This window comes from Amblyomma mixtum, chromosome 3 (genome assembly GCF_055824585.1).
Source record: "Amblyomma mixtum isolate Tamu chromosome 3, ASM5582458v1, whole genome shotgun sequence".
NCBI classification, from domain to species: domain Eukaryota; kingdom Metazoa; phylum Arthropoda; class Arachnida; order Ixodida; family Ixodidae; genus Amblyomma; species Amblyomma mixtum.
In genome coordinates, this window is record NC_143014.1 from 326,380,575 (window position 1) to 326,396,642 (window position 16,068).

Sequence of the window (16,068 nt, forward strand, 5' to 3'; positions counted from 1 at the left end):
GCACCCTCTGTAAGGCCAGTTGGCTCATGATCACGACTAACGCGGCGCTTAAAAATATGGAGGAAAGAAAATAACGATGCCCGATTCGTCGTGCGGGTTGCTTCCTACGTCCCTGCCTTTTTACTTCGCGTAACCATGAGTATGTTTCACGCGTCCTGAACCCATATAGAGAATTATATGACGTATGGGTCGCTGTCTGTGCGCTCAAGAGGTTGTAGCATACATGTCCTCTTGCACGCAAAAAAAGAAAAGGGGAGAAGGGGAAACGTTCTTGACCGCCTAAAACTCTGCAGAAAATGGATCCCTAGCTCCACATGCTTCCTCCGACATGTTGCTCTTTCCTGCCCTAAGATTTATTTTCGGCAGGCGTGCGAGCGTATAAATATGCGACCACTAGGAAACTGGAATTATTTAGAACACAGCCCGAACTTGCACTTAACGACCTACAGCAGGATGCCTGACTGCATGACAGAGTCGCCAGAATTAAAAAAAAAAGGCTGCTAAAATATTATTCTGACAACAAGTGCAGCGTGCAAAGGAACTTGCCAAAGCTTAGGTTATTGTGAAGAAAAAGGCGGTCAGCCAGGGATCCGTCGTTTTGCGCCGAAAAAAGGTTGAAATCATCTACAGAAATATGACAGTCTGAACATACGAGTGCAGATGACTTTTTTTATTTTGTGAAAGTTTTCCTGACCAGGTTTTTCTCTTGCCTTCTGTAATTTATAAATCTAATGTATTGTTTGGCTGATGACGCGCATTTGTTGCTCGCTTGGCAACGCTTAGGTGGTGAAACTTTTCCGACTTAGTACTTAGCGATCAATAAAGGCAATTTTTTAACTTATCCAAGAACATGACTTTTGTGCGCTTGCACATCAAGGCAGCAAACAGTTCTGTTTTGATTAGGCTACGTGAGGGAAGAATTCAAATGCCGAAGCCTCGTTCTTATTATTCGGTCCGGGATCATAGCGTAGAAAATAAATTAAATTACTAGTTATTTTTCATACACGTCAATTCAGAATTCAGCGATTTGTGCGTTTGAAGTGCTTCTCTGTCCTTTGTCGCCTTAGTGGTGTTTTAAAAGTTTAAAATAGGCGGCCTTATCGATGCAAAAAGCCTCGTTCTCAACATTTTCTTCCATTGTTGAAAAACACTCCGCTCTTGCGTTGTGCTAGTGGTTGTGCTTGATTACGCGCTGAGAGCGAAAACTGAGGCAACGGCGGCATGGGTGTGCCGTTTGTAAAACACCGCATGCAGGCGTCACAATACGCACCACCGCAGTGCAGCAGTCTCCTGCTGTAAACCGCAGTGCCGTCGAGGTCGCCACTATAGCAGCCTTGGAAATCGGCCGGCATTCCGAACTTTCTCCGTTAGACAGCGAGGCACGAGGGGCGGGAGAGGGAAGGAGAAGTCCTTCAACCATGTGAGGGCGCCGCAGACGTTTCCAAAGGACGTCTGCGCACGCGTATAACGTCCAGAGCGAACCACGCTGCGAGACACTCGGGCACCACCAGTGCATCACCACTGACGCCTTCAGAGAGCAACCCTACCAGGAGAGGAGGGCTCATGGGAATTCGGTGGTTTCTGGTAGCGTGCGCGCTCCTCGCCTCTGCCGGTTCGGAAACATCGAGCAAAAATGAGACCCACGGCCAGAATCCTGGCGCTGAAGTCGTGGCCAAGTGGAAGGCGATTGAAGCCGGCGCCAAATCGTTGGTCCAGAAACTTATCAGCTCGTCGTATCGCGAGGCGCTTTCTTTGGTGCACGAGGCCGACCTCTCGAGTGATTGCTTCATCAGCCTGACGAACGTGCTCAGAGGCTTACAGGAGTTGAACACAGACATCATCAGATGTGAGTACTATTTTCATTAAAAGTCGAGTAATTTATCTTCTAAAGTAGACCTGTATAAAAAAAAATCTTTGGACGCAGACCGCTGGCAACAAAGGCTGCCGCCGTTAAGCATTGAGCAGCAGCAAAGGTGCCAAATTTTTTTTAAAGAATTCGGCATCTCTACTGCTGTATAGATGACAATAAAGGCCATCTTGGAAATTGATACTGAAGTGTGATCACGAAAAGTCCTTACTTCCCAATTCTCTAGAACTCGCTCGTCCACTGCAGTTGAAGACAAAAATATTTTATTTATTTTTATCATGATCTACAGTTCGTAAGTAGGTAACGCTCATACGTAGGTTTGCGAGGATATTATTATTTTTTCGGTGCTAGATTTTTTTTAGGACTCCGTATCTGATGCCGATATGCGACTCTATTTCTTTGTTGTATACTACCGGAACCCTGCAACCCAGGAAGATATTTATTAATATGGGCGTTTCATACAAAGGAAGCTATACATTAGAGAGGTCTTGAAAAAGAATATGGCAGTGAGTATACATGCAATCTAACACAACCACTCGAAAATTTTCCTCTCAGGAAGTGCCAGTTTCCAATGCCGGGTTATTTATCACCAAGCGAAATGTTTTACCTGCTTGACGACTTTCATGTGCACGCAATAATTAGAAATTTTTACCGTATGGCTGTGGATGCTATTGACGACAGAATTATTCGACTCTTTCTTTGCTTGCACTTACACATGCCATTTCCGTGTTCTCCTCAGCGAGCCTACATGTAAAGAAATCCTCTCAAGTAGGCTTACGGGTGAACGCAAGTGACACTGAGAGTGATTTTGTTTCTCTGGCGACTTGCACGTTGCAAGTGGGACGCAGTTGAAAAAAAAAATGTGTCGCTGCACAGCTTGAAGAGAACGTTACACCCGCAGTTCGAAACAGTCAGTATAACGCGTGCCCACAAGAGCCAGGTGTACATATATGACATTAATAGACAGCGAACTCTCAAACGGCACATAAGATTTAGGTACAGTAGTAGAATTAATAGTTCGGTTAGCTGGTATGTGGTCATTTAAGGTAGAAAACAGCATGAATGGATGAAAGGCAGAGAACAAGAGAACACACAGACGATCGCTGACTCGCAACTAGATTTTTTATTCAGAAAAAAAAACATCCTTATAGCTAAGAACCACATAAAGTAATACCTCCCGCGCACATTACTCCGATTGTACGAGGCTATGATTGTACTCTGGGCATGTGCGCTACAGCTATTCGGTCATGTGATCGTTAGCTATAAATGCGTTTTTTCTGAACGAAAAATGTAGTTGTGAGTCAGCGCTCGTCTGTGTGTTTCCTTGTTCTCTCTCTTTCGTTCGTTGGCGCTGTATTGTACCGAAAATGAATTGATTCGTTTTCAAGAAACTCTCAGGTAATAAATGACATATTTCTTCAAGCTGCTTGCAAGTGGAACATTGTTTTTTATTTCTTTATATATCACATTTTTATTTACTCCTCTGGAGGCGGGGGTAGGACACCTATTTTACTTAGTTATGACCCTGAAGCAAACGAGCGCATCCGAGGGCTTTGGAAATAGCCACTCGCTCCGGTGTGTGGCAAGCAATGGACAGCCAAGTGGGGAGTTGACGTGAGGCAAGCATGCACTGTAACCATACTAAAACCCCCGTGATAATGTGGACGGTCAGCTGTGTCCGTTTAGATTCATCGTGGCGTACTTCGCACAGTCATCAAAGATGACGAACTGCTCACAGGCACCAAAAATGACAAAGCACCATATTTACTCGCAAGTTGGTGGATGCTTTGTATAAGTCAACCCCGGAACTTCGGGAACGGCAAGAAAAAAAAAGTTGAGTGTCGGCTGAGTAAAGGTAGAGTAAAAAAAAAAAGGTGAGTGTTCGAGTCGCGAACACTCAAATAAGCCGACGCTCACAGCATATCACTTATCGCAGCTGCGGAGCCACCTCGAGAAACACATTAAATTCTTTGAAAGAAAGTTCGGCGGATAGCCTCAACATCTGCTGCGCCGCCGATGTCGTACGTTAGCGGGAGAACCCGTTAACGGGTGTGCGGAGCAGCTATCGATGTTACTGCGCGCAGAGAGGAGCTCTTCCTGCTTTGCTAAGTACTTACCTGGCGCACCTTTCGCCGACATTGTACTGATGTGCGCCGCTTAATCTTTCGTCGCCTCCACGCGAAAGACAAGCGCTAGCCTAAATGCCGCCGAGAACGGTGACCGAAGCTCGAGAGTCTTGACTCAGCGGGATGTGGGAATGGGAAAAGTTTCACTTTTGTGACGAGGACGCGGTGGCCACGGTCGGCGTTTTTTATGGTGTCGTGGGACCCCGATCTTATATTCATAACGGTCTCATCACGGCATTTTTTTCACGCCTCTTATCAAAGCAAAAAAGGTGTGTGTAAAAGTTTTGAGCAGTTACGCAGGTAAAGCATCTGCACACTTTCTGAAGTATCGAAAGGTGGCCAGAAGGGAAGACTGCCCACGGTGGCATTGCTTGCGCCGTTCTCTCCGTTACCTTCCTGCGATTGTAGCCAGAATTGGTTTGGTTTGGTTTATTGGGGTTTAACGTCCCAAAGCGACTGAGGTTATGAGAGACGCCGTAGTGAAGGACTCCGGAAATTTCGACCACCTGGGGTCCTTTAACGTGCACTGACATCGCACAGCACACGGGCCTCTAGAATTTCGCCTTCAAGAAATTCAGCCGCCGCGGCCGGGATCGAACCCGCGTCTTTCGGGTTAGCAGCCGAGCGCCGTAACCACTGAGCCACCGCGGCGGGGCTGTAGCCAGATTTGAACCTTGCCCAGGCCGTGACCTGCATATAATATCGGTCTCATGAGTTTGAAAAACACTATTTCGAAAAAAAAAAAATGCAGCCTGACTGCGCAGTCGGCGTTGTCAGGCTGATGGTGATGATTAAAAATAAACAGGCCGACCTATACATGAGTAAATACGCACACGGAACAAGAGCGGACTCAACTGGAATTTAATAGAGCACGCCTGTCCATAAGTAGCAAACCCCGACAAAGTACATTTCGCGTGCGTTTCGTGTTTTTCCAACAATTCTGCAGTATTTTTTATTGAATTTTTGTCGGTAGTATGTGCTTGTCTAGGATATTTTTCGTCGTCTTCCGTGTCTCTTGCGAAATTTGCTAAACTGAGATCCATTAGATATGATCACTCCACAGGGCTGGACCTCAATATTTTAATCCAAGAAAGAAACTAAGCGCGGACACCATCAGTGGCTTTGAGGACAAGACCTTACCACTGTCCCATGCAGTCTATACAAGCAGAGAGTGCAAATAATGCATATTTTATCGGCATGGAGAGGCTCACTAAGAGCTATTTCCGCTGTCCTGGAACTCGGCTTATCTGGGGTGAAATGCTTGAGAATGGGTCCTGGACCTCACGTTGTACGAATGAAAAACGGGCGAGAATGGGCTTCACCGCACAAGAAGACTGGTCTCTCGCTGATTGATTTTCCATCTAGGGAGGGTGAGGTATCTAAAGGACCTCTTGCTAAGCATGTCACCTCAGAAGAGCCCAGCTCTATGCCTGTTGAAATCTCATGTACATTAGAAAACCAGCGGGTAGCCGGCGCCACTTGGGATCGAACCCAGAACCTGCCAAAAGCGAAGCGGACGCTCTACCAAAAGGCTCCCGGTGTGTTGACGTCACTTGCTTTTTTCCCGATTTCAACGATCATTCATTTTTGCTACCTGATCCGGAAGTGCGAGACAACGTTGCCATCCTCTGGTGCCTCTCCTTATCCAGGGACCGGTTCAAAAACAAACTCTCGGAGAAAAGCGACCAAAAAGTGGAAGAATTTTTGCTAGCCTATAGTGGGACTTCCCCTAGCAGTACCTAGTCTGCCCCTTTCCTTAAAAGAACTTAATGTGGTGTGAAGTAACCGCGGGCTGTCGCCTGCGGCGCCCCTCATAGATCATGTCGGTTTGAGGCGTAAAACCACATCTACAATGCGCCGTACCATTTCCTACTTTGTAGGAGCCGTAACTCTCGCAGACAGCTTTGGCGGCGGGTTCCGCTTCGCAGCTGTCTAAATTGTAAAAGGAATTATATCAAAGTGACTCGAAGAAGCCTCATCCTACCGTTTCACGTTAGATGTCGTTCGCATTTTAAGGGTGAACACAGAGATGAATTAGTGACCAAATTCAGAGCGCTATTCTTTGCTCGATAACCATTTACATCATGTTGCATTGGGTGGTTCTTACCCTGTCGAGGTATTTTCTTCAGCGAAAAGCTCTTTTAATGAGCTCGACCACGCCGGAAATTCAGTGCCGTCACACGCGCAGCTGGCCCTACTGTTCCGCGTGTCCTGCACTCCGAACAGAAAATCGGCACGGCAGGGGACAGAACTGAGGCAAAGGCTGCCGTCATAAACTAGCAGAAGTCGTGGCATTGGCGGACACGGTTCGTCTGTGTTTAAAGTGTCCCCCCAACCCTCTTCCCCGTCCCCCCTCTTACCCGCCTCCCCGAGGAAATGGCAGCCTAGGCGAGCAAGAGAAAGCACCCCGCTTTGCTGTGCGGCTGCTACTGCTCACTTGCCACCGACTCGTCGACGGCGTTACCGGCTGGATTCAAAGAGGACGTTCCTAAAACCTGCTGCCTCGAGCGATGTGGGCTGATGCAAAAGGGCGGCTGACTGCCTTTCCCCTCGGCCGTACCCGGACAGCCGATAGAGCCACTGCTTACTACGTATGCTGACGAATGAACACTGTCCCTGTAGACGCAGAGTGGAACAATAGCCGCAACACCGCTGCGGGGACAGCTTTTTGCTGAATTTTTCGTTTCGAGCAACAGCTCAACTAATGTAATGCTTTCCAGCCACGTAGAATTTTGGTGAAGGTGTGAGATGCGGCCGGACGACACTACATGGAATGACATACAAGAACGTGCTAAGCGACTTGTTATCATTACGCAAAGCTAGTTACGAGCGGTAGTGTTTCGAAATCATTGAGTCGAAGGACCCAAAATCCGTGCATTCACTTGCATGAGCGGCGAAAGCTCCCTCAGCTGCTTCGCAATTGCGCGAGAAGGAAATCAGCGATGCGTACGTTGTCTGAAGACAAAAGCCAAGGGGCAGAATCGGATGACCAACACGCGGAAAAATATTCGGCGCCTCGAGGCGAAGCACCACCGAGGGACCTTGAGAGTGCGTTCGTTCTGCTGGATGGAGCACGCGACATGGAGCGGAACCAATGGTCTGGACGCCTGCATGTCCGGGAGGCGTTAGGCGACCCTTGCGTCGCAGGTGAAGCTTCGCAAAGCCTAATTCCCTTGGCTATCACCTCTTGGACGACTGCCCTTGCGTCAGAGTGCATCTGCGAGAAGCGGATGCGCAACGGTTCCCATATTCCGAGTTGTCCGCGTGCCCTTCGACAAGTTGCACTTTCTGGCTGGCCACTGAACATCTATCACTCAACGGCGGCCACTTCCTCCTTTCTGTTTCAGAAGGTCGTTACCTTTCCTTAGTTGTAGTCTTACCTTGACGGCACTCACTAACGCCGCACGCAGCCACAGCACTGACAGGGTACGTGCTTTTATGCAGATAATGCCACGTGGCACGGGCAGTGTGGATGCCTGGCGCGCTGATCAGCAGTCGGAAGGTTAGGGTGCAGTTAACTGGAGTTAAATACCTTTAAATGTAGAAGAGAGAGATGCCGCCATAGTTCAAGCGTCGCACGCCATTTGTGAAGGCCGACGTTTCGGCTTCCTATGGCTGCATCTTTTTCCTTATTTTGCCAAATGAAATTAGCTGCTAGTGAATAATTACTCAGATAGATTTGCTATCTAAAAAGCAGTAACAAAAACAGTAATAGTACCATATCTTCCTTTCTTTCAAATGCTGTTTCTTTTTATAGGAAATGCCCTTCAAGGCATATTTGTGCTTTTATTTTTTTTAGCAATGAAGCAATCACTACACTGCTATCGACTGCGTGTTTGGAGGATGCGTGCAGCGAGTTGGATTGGAAACAGTTGGTGATAGAAGTTAAGAAAGAAGACACTAATACTTTCCGACTTACTGGTGGAACTGCCAAGCTAAGCAAATACGAGGAGCATCATGGGTGACTTAAGTACGCGAAGTTGAAAGTTTTGACTAAGAATTAATATCCTTAAAATAAATATAATATACAGCAGTCTGGGAAAGGCCAAACGCTTCACGACAGACAGTGAAGCACTGGCAGTTCCCATGCACTACATCTGCCTAGCACAGGTAGTAACCGCTGACCTTAAGCCCGACAATGAATTGAGAAGGAGAATAAGAATGGGGTGGAATGTCTTTAACCATCAAGAGAAAAGTATAAAATGGTTTAGCAAGATCAGTTGTTGGGCAAGTTGGTTCATTGTAGCGTAAAGAGGGAAGGAGGAGGGGCGCACTTCCTTGTAAGAATGATGGCATAAACTTGTGTTTTTTCACTCTGTGTGCTTTTGAGACCATTTTGTTTGTGCGCTAATATGCATATGTTGAAATGTCTGTTCTTTAAATAAATGAGTAGGTAGTTAGCGCTTGTCCCGCCTTCTTTCATGTGATTTTCCCTTTTGCGCAACCCATCTTTACGCCATAAATAGTTGTATCTGGCCAGTGCTGACCTAACGGCGGAAACTTGAAGGCCAACGAAATGGCTTGAAATTAAGTTGAAGACAGCAGAGCGAGCTATGCAAACATTAATTGTAGGGGTATCGTTAAGTGACTGAAAGAGAGCCGTGTAGATTAGGGGACAAACGCAAGTTAATGACTTCCTAGTTAAAAACAAGAAGAAGAAATGGCTTAGGCACGACATGTAATGCGAACAGCAGATAATCATTGCCCCCTTATGGTATAAACAGCCAAGAAAACGCAAAAGTAGCCGGAAGCAGCAGAGACGGACGTGAGCGCATGAGATTAGGAAGTTTGGTTAGGTGGAGATGAGTGGTAGAGGCATTTTATATGCAGTGGGCTGATCAAATTGATGTGATCTCAGTCGTAAGTGGTTTTACTTCAAAACAAGATAACCAAGAAGAAAATACCACGCTAATTGGCGGTGCACCCTAGGGAACAGCTTACTAGTCGAAGAAACGATTTTGTAATCCTTCGGAAACTGGGCTCCAGTTTCCTTGGCGACAAATCCATGTAACCCAAGCCCATTGTTCTCATTATTGTGCACCATTGACGTGATAGGCGGCTCAAAGACGCAGCGTCGCTTGCCTTGAGGAGTAGCCTCGCTCCCTCGCTGACCGCAACCCTTGCGCGGAAGCGCGCTAAAGCTTCACCAAGGCGTTTCCGCCACGATAGGACGCCCGCACTTTACAAAGGGTCCGTGTATCTTCGCGGCGAAGGGCAGCGCTGCTGCCTCTGACCTCGGCCATGCGCTGCTTCGCGCTCTTCCCAGTGGGTGCCGGAAGTATCACGTTTCCTGCCAAAGCTAAATGGCCAGTGTTCAAAGATGTCTCGGCCTCCTACGAGTAAACAAGACGCTCTGTCTGAGTGAAAAGGCCGCCACCTCCACCTTCGTGTTCCTTGTACGGCGCTTTCGATGAAGCACGGTGACGCCAACGTTTGAGGCGTGGACGCGGGTGGTGTATAAATTAATAAAGTCTTTAAGAGGTCCAGCAGCGGCCTCGACTGGAAAAACCCTGTTTTGGGGGTCCGTTGCCTTGACCCCTCTTTTCAAACCGGTGCGGCGCAGGGGATCTAAAGGAGAGGGTGTTCGAAGATTGTTATTTGGGTCGCCAAATCAGACACAGCGGCGCGCTCCCGGCGCCACCGAACGGGGCCGTTGTTTTGCATGTGCGCCTCACCGCCACAAGTCAGCGGTGACGCAAGCGCAAAAGAAATAAATCTGTCCGCCTGAGCAACAGATGGATATTTCACGAAGCAAGCCACGCAGCAGACTGGCTGGCTTCCATCTTGTAAATAAGTTTCATGGCCATGCCAGCTCAGCACGAGACAGGCAGTGGCAGACGGACCGCAAAGTCGAGCCGCTCTGCGGTTACTTTGTTTTGGTACATTACACGTCATAAAATTACGCGCGCCTCGCGAAAGCAAAACAATAAATCTAGACGTAGACACGTGTGACCAATTGGCTCAAATTTCTTCCCACCTGAATTAGCATAACATGTTTGTGTGCACTGTCTTAGCAAAAGCACTATACAGAGACAAATTATCTATGTGGACTATAATGCGCATTATTGACCCGTGCCACTGGCCAAGGCGCAGTCACAGGGAACCAAGTCACGCGGGTCACGCCTCGTAAGTGGCCAGACTGCAACACACGAAACAACTTGTCAAGCCTACGCCTCAACAGAGCACAGATGCATCGTGTGGGTCCGCACTTATGGCAGGCTTTTACAAGGAGCGCCTGAACTGGCGTTTCAGAAGTTTTTTTTTTTGGTTCATATTGATCAAGACATGCACACCTAATGCCCCCAGTGCTTTAGACCCGAAATTTTACCATTACATGCTCTTCTTTTCGCAGTTCTGCAAAGAACATTTGGTTTTTTCGGAGGTGCATGATAAAAAAATATGCATTAGAAAGGTTTTCAGCAATATGTTATACTTTCGCTACCCCTGAAGAAAACCGATCGGAGCGCCTAAACAAAATGGTCTTGTCATCTACCGAAGAGTACAGCCGGATGATTTGCAGTGCACAAGACGATGTGAATAACACAGTGCTTTAGACTATCCCAAATTAGACCATTCCCATCAAATGCTCACAAGCAGATCTTACAACACTGCGCACTTGCCTGAAAATTATTCTCCAAAACTAACCGCATTGGTTTTCAATGACAGCTTGAACTACTCGGTGTGAGCGCAGAACAAACTTGAAAAGGAAAATTTGGTACGCATGGGAAGCACACTCATTAATATGTTCATAGGAGTGTCTTACAATATTCCATAATTGCTTCATCGTTAAAAGTTATGTCCGAGCAAGTTGAACTTGAGACCTAGAAATTAACAACCCGCACAAGATTTCCTGCCAAAAGCTGCGTCTTATGCTGAGAATGGGAATAGATTTATTCTGCTTTCAGTGGCCGTAATATACACATAAGGCACTTTGCAAAGGTCGTGTCACTTAGGTGCGTGACTGGGCAGGGTCGGCAAGCGACGATAAATTCGCAGATGTGTAAAACGAAATAATAATGAAAATCAAAGCCACAAAATTACAGAGAAGCTCCCGAATTCTTCAACATGTTAAAACACAGTGCAAGCGTGCGGAAAAGACAAGAATAGGAACCAGCGAAAGAATACGAGTAATAGTTAAAAGTATGAAGATTCTCACCGACATCTTAAGACCGCTCTTATTGCCATACAGTAAAGGAAGATCTGAGGAACGACGTTATGCTCAATTCGAACTTGCGGGGAGTGTTTTTAGTTTTCTAATTTTAAAACACGAAGAAAAATTGATTGGGCTGATGACATCGAGAATTAGTTGTTTATAAACATCAAGCTCGTCAAAACACCCCGTACTCTTCGGAGACTCTTCGGAATATTCACTGCAAACATTTAGCGGTGGGTTTTTGAAATGTCAGTTTACGCCGCTATACATTTTATATAAATCCGTAAGGACATCTGCAAAGCGCCTAGAGAAGTCAAATTCGTCAACAAACACAGGTAATCATCCATAATCCCGAAAAAAGGTTTCACAAATTCCACTCAAATTCTTTTCAGTACCTTCATGAACCATCGAAATATGTCGCGGAGAGCCGGAGGTACCTTTTTGTTGATACATTCTGTGGTCCTACGTGAAGTGGCGGCTTATAGACCAGCAAGTACGGCACTTTAAACACGTACACCCTTCATTCAACTACAGCATGGAGGTGTCCTTTTCCTCCAGGTCGGGGTCGGGCCGAGCCAGAACCGAAGCGCGGCCTCAAGGGGGTAAATTGCCAGACAACGCGAGCTACCGCAATGCAAAACGAACGCCAGCTCGTGCCTCCGTATCTCCGTTTCAGCGTTGTGGCGGAAAACGCGGTCGACTTTCGCTTTCGGCGGCACTGCAGATGGTGGCCGATAGCAGTGCGGCTGCAGACGCGCGCCTCGGGGTCTTCGATGAGGGAAGGGCGCTCGCATGGTGGTAGCGCCAGAGCGGGCGATTACGTCCATTCATGCGCCGTTTTTCTCTTGGCCGGCTTTGCCTTGCAAATGCGCCGAGCCTGCTGACAGTTTCCGCTTTACGCTCGAGCAAGCCCTCAATCGGCCGCTGCGATCGCAAACAGTGTTTGTGTGCAAAAACAAAACATACCACTGGCTGCGTGCAAGGACCTTCGAGTACGCGCACGACAGTCCTTTTATACGAAGTCTATCTTCGCCTTGATATCTCTCAGGTAGCTCTAACTGAAGAGCTTTGGGGCTTACTCCTTAGCTAGAGACGCTAGGATAATAAGGGCCGAGGTTTCGCAAGAGCCAGGTGCATTGCTGAGGTTAAAGCGAAGCCGTAGCGAAACCAGTTGGCCCCAAACCACCTCGACGCAAGACTTCGGCAGAGACTTCGAAATTTGGTTGTCCCTGCTTTTAACCATATTCACTAGGAATTGGGAGCACCAAAACAGCCATATTCACTTTGTGCACCAATCGGAATTTTAAAGGAAATTACCAGCAGCAGCACTCATTTGCTAAAGAGGGATTTCAACTTTGGGCGGAATCCTTGCTCATTGAGAAGCTGTAAAGGCAACTGCAATGCTTTTAAAGCACAAATAAGCTAACTCCTGTTCCCCTGAGGTAGGCTCTAAGCGTTCTTTCATCTTTTTCGAAAGAAACGACGGCCGTTAGCCCAGTAGATGATGTTTATTTAGCGAAAAGACTAACTGCGGGACGAGGCTGTCCTGAGTGTAGCAGAAGGACGAACGGAAGGACGAACGAGATCGTAATAGGACTCCGCTTTCTTGCTCTGATTCGATGTAAGTCGTTAACTTTGATGGCAGGTTTGCTGCTTCCTAAATAATGACCTTTCGTAATGGAAGTCCGCTGGAGCACGCAACAAGTGAAAAAAAAAACTATTCGACAAGGTTCTTTATACAAGAACACGGCCGCTATCCGAGTGGAAGCCATCACCGGTGCTTCAAGAGAGGCGCAGTGACATCGTAGGGATCGGCAACTGCGAATGTGGAGGTATAAACGCGAAGCTTTTCGAAACGTGCATGTGGGCGAGTGGCGTGGCGCGTGTAACGGAAATGAGCAATTTCATTTCGTTGCTCTAAATATGTTGGTTTTATACTGTCTTGTAGCGAAGCGGTGCTTGAAGGGACCGTGTACTCAACGCAGCCCGGCGCAGTATCCTCTGCACGGGCAAAGACAAGATCATACATCCGGGGTGGCGGCGAGGGAAAACATCGCGCCAGTAGAGCGACTGAACGGATCGAGTGAGCGTTGCCAAGATCACGGGAGCGCTGGCGGTGAAGCACCTTGGGTCAATACACACACGGCTTGATGAGATGTTTTTGCGTGAAGCACGCCCGTTATAAGCGCGTCATTTATGTTTTAAGGGTTATGAAAGGCTGCTGCCGAAGCTTAGGAGAAGAAAACATCCGCACATCGCGCGAATAATAGCATCACGTTCAATAAATCATGACTAGACTAGACATTCCTCTTCTATTTTTCATTTATATCTTGAAAACGGCAGCGGAGAAACATGACCACATAACAAGGGCTGAACTACCGACTAAATTTTTATTGAAAACCAGGCCACATTTCATAGGCGACGAGTTTTCAATCTGCCGGGGGGTGGAGGGGGGGGGGCAGTTAGCACTCTCTCTCTTTTTTATACGCCTTCCCTTCCTCCAGGCATGCTCCTCGGCAAGAGATATTTAATTATTTTACTCTCAGGATAGACAGTGCATTACAGAGGGAAACGGTAATTCACAGCGATATACCAGATAAAAAAGGCAAGGGGGCCAGATACTGATCATTGAGGAAGCCGAGAAGCAAGTGGTACAGTAGAGGAATCAGCATCATTAATGCTGATGGATCCAGTTAAGAACCGCAGGATCAATGTTCAGCACAATCAGTTTATTTAACAACAGTGGGTTATTAACTTTATCAAATGCTTTAAGAAAGTAAAGAAATATGCATCAGATGAAAACGCGGAGTCTAAATGGAACTGCAAGTCGTAAGTGAAGGAAAGTAGTTGAATGTGACAAGAGAAAGAACTTTCAGAAGCCATGCTCTGTTAGAGAGAAGAAATTTTTATCCTCCAGAAAAATAACAGGATGGGTAAATATATGTACCATTAATTTGCATGCTATTGATCGCAAAGATACGGGTCAATGGTTAGATGTATTCTGTTTACCTCCGGATTTATGTACTGGTATCACCACAGCAGTATTTTAGTCTTCAGTAGTACACCATGATGACAAAATTTTACTGTTTAGCATTCCGTACAAATTTGTCATTTATACCATGAATTCCGCTAGAAGATGTTAGTTTCAAATCGATAATCGGTATGATGCCTTGCAAGTCGAACATGGTGGGATCCATCGCAAAGTGATCGCACAGTTGGAGATTTGGACGTTGTATAACATTGGATGAAGAAGCAAACGACTTAACGAAAGTATCATTTAGTACAGTAGCATCGAGGTGGTCGGGAGCAGGTTCGCCGGTGGGTACAACAACGACACTTTTTCGGTGTTTCGAGGTTTTATTATGTCCCAGAAGCGTTTGGATCGGTATTCAGATTGTTCAGCAAGGTTACATTAAAGAAGGTGGATTTTGTAGACTTCAGTACTCGTTAATACGCTGAAGCAGCTGTCTTGAATGCTGTCCAATGGGAAGCTTTTAATGAATACTTAGAAGTTCAAAAAAGTCTTTTCTTTTTGCTAGGAAGTCGTTTTAAATATCTTTTATACGATGGAGCATCGCTATTGGGGTAGACACGCCGGAGGAAATAAGAGGATAGATCAGGTAAGACATTTTATTTTATTTTGGTACATGCACCAGTTTGTTTCTACTGAGCTGCAACGTAAGCACTGCCTAGGAAAAAGAGGAAGCAAGAAGGAAGAACTGCAGCGTAAGTTCGTTTTACTGAAGCATACTTCTGCATTGCTTGCGCTCTGATTTTTTCATGTTGAAAAAATTGAAAAACTTTCTCCTGGTGCGGGATCGAATTTTCCTCTAACTACGAAGTATCTGAGAAAGCTGTTTAACTTTCCATTGTAGCCGTATGGCTACGTTCGGATGGATGTCAGTGAGTAATTACTCCCTTATTACAGGCACTTTTACTTTACCGCAATAGGCAACAGTTTTTTACGTGACTCAGGAAAGAGGATTGCCTATTGAAGCTTAGTGGAACCAAGGCGGCATCTTGTGTAATGGACATGACGCATTAGGCCGGAAAGCTGGGAACAGAGGAAATGAACATCACTATGCCTGGGCACACTGTGATAAAAAAACTCACACCTTGCCATACGAGCCATCGGACAGGTCTAATTTGTGAAGTATAGTGGAAGGCGAGACGACGTTTATGTTTTTCGAAATTGAATGGTCGAGCTTATTTTACAGAGTTGATAAGTGCCCGTTCGTTAACGGACCACCTATGCCATAATTATGAAGTTGGGACGGAATGAAGATTTTTACTTGGCTATGAGCACAACTTCATAAAAACGGCCCCTGGTCACGTCGAAAAACACATGTAAGTAGCATCAGGGTATTTCCTGAAAAGGCCGTAACCAAACTTTCTCTTTGAAAGTGCTCATATGCCTAGAGTCGAGTTTACAGGAAGTTCCGCGTGCTGCCGAAACTCGCTCCGGCAGTTTGTGCAGGCTAGAGTCCAGCATAGTACCTGCAATGCTCTAATCAACTGCCTTACGAAGAAAGAGTTTCTGATTAATAATATCAGAGCCTCTAAACATGCCAAAAATAAAAGCCCGCCCTAGTTGCCAGGCGATCTTCAATTGTGCAAAACGAAACCTTTTTTTTTGCGAGGGCCAATGACCAGTTCTTCTGTTCAGAGAAGGAAGAAGGATCTCTTCTTTCTCGTCTGCTACTAGCCCAAGACCTTTATAGAGCAATAAAAGTATTTCCTATCCTATCTTATCCTGAATTCAGAGCCTAAAGTTGGGGGGGGGGGGGGGGAGGGAAGGGGGGGTTGTCTCCGCCTGGCTGGCTGTTGTATCTCTGAGCCTAAAAATCTAGTGCGTCCTTCGTTCAGTCAGCACGGCTCCCTGAATCTATGATCGGGTTTGTATAGAAAAAGGCCGCCTCGCT

At 46.6% G+C, this 16,068-nt stretch overlaps 1 protein-coding gene across 1 annotated transcript in view; it reads left to right on the top strand.

Moving 5' to 3' along the window:
* Positions 1 to 1,495: 1,495 nt before the first annotated feature.
* Positions 1,496 to 16,068, top strand: part of LOC149355855 (nose resistant to fluoxetine protein 6-like) — a 102,698-nt gene continuing 88,125 nt past the window's right edge. Inside the window, exon 1 of the mRNA XM_089577704.1 lies at positions 1,496 to 1,846. Coding sequence (XP_089433830.1) covers positions 1,564 to 1,846 — 283 coding nt within the window. The 5' untranslated portion in view covers positions 1,496 to 1,563. The remainder of the gene's footprint in view (positions 1,847 to 16,068) is intronic.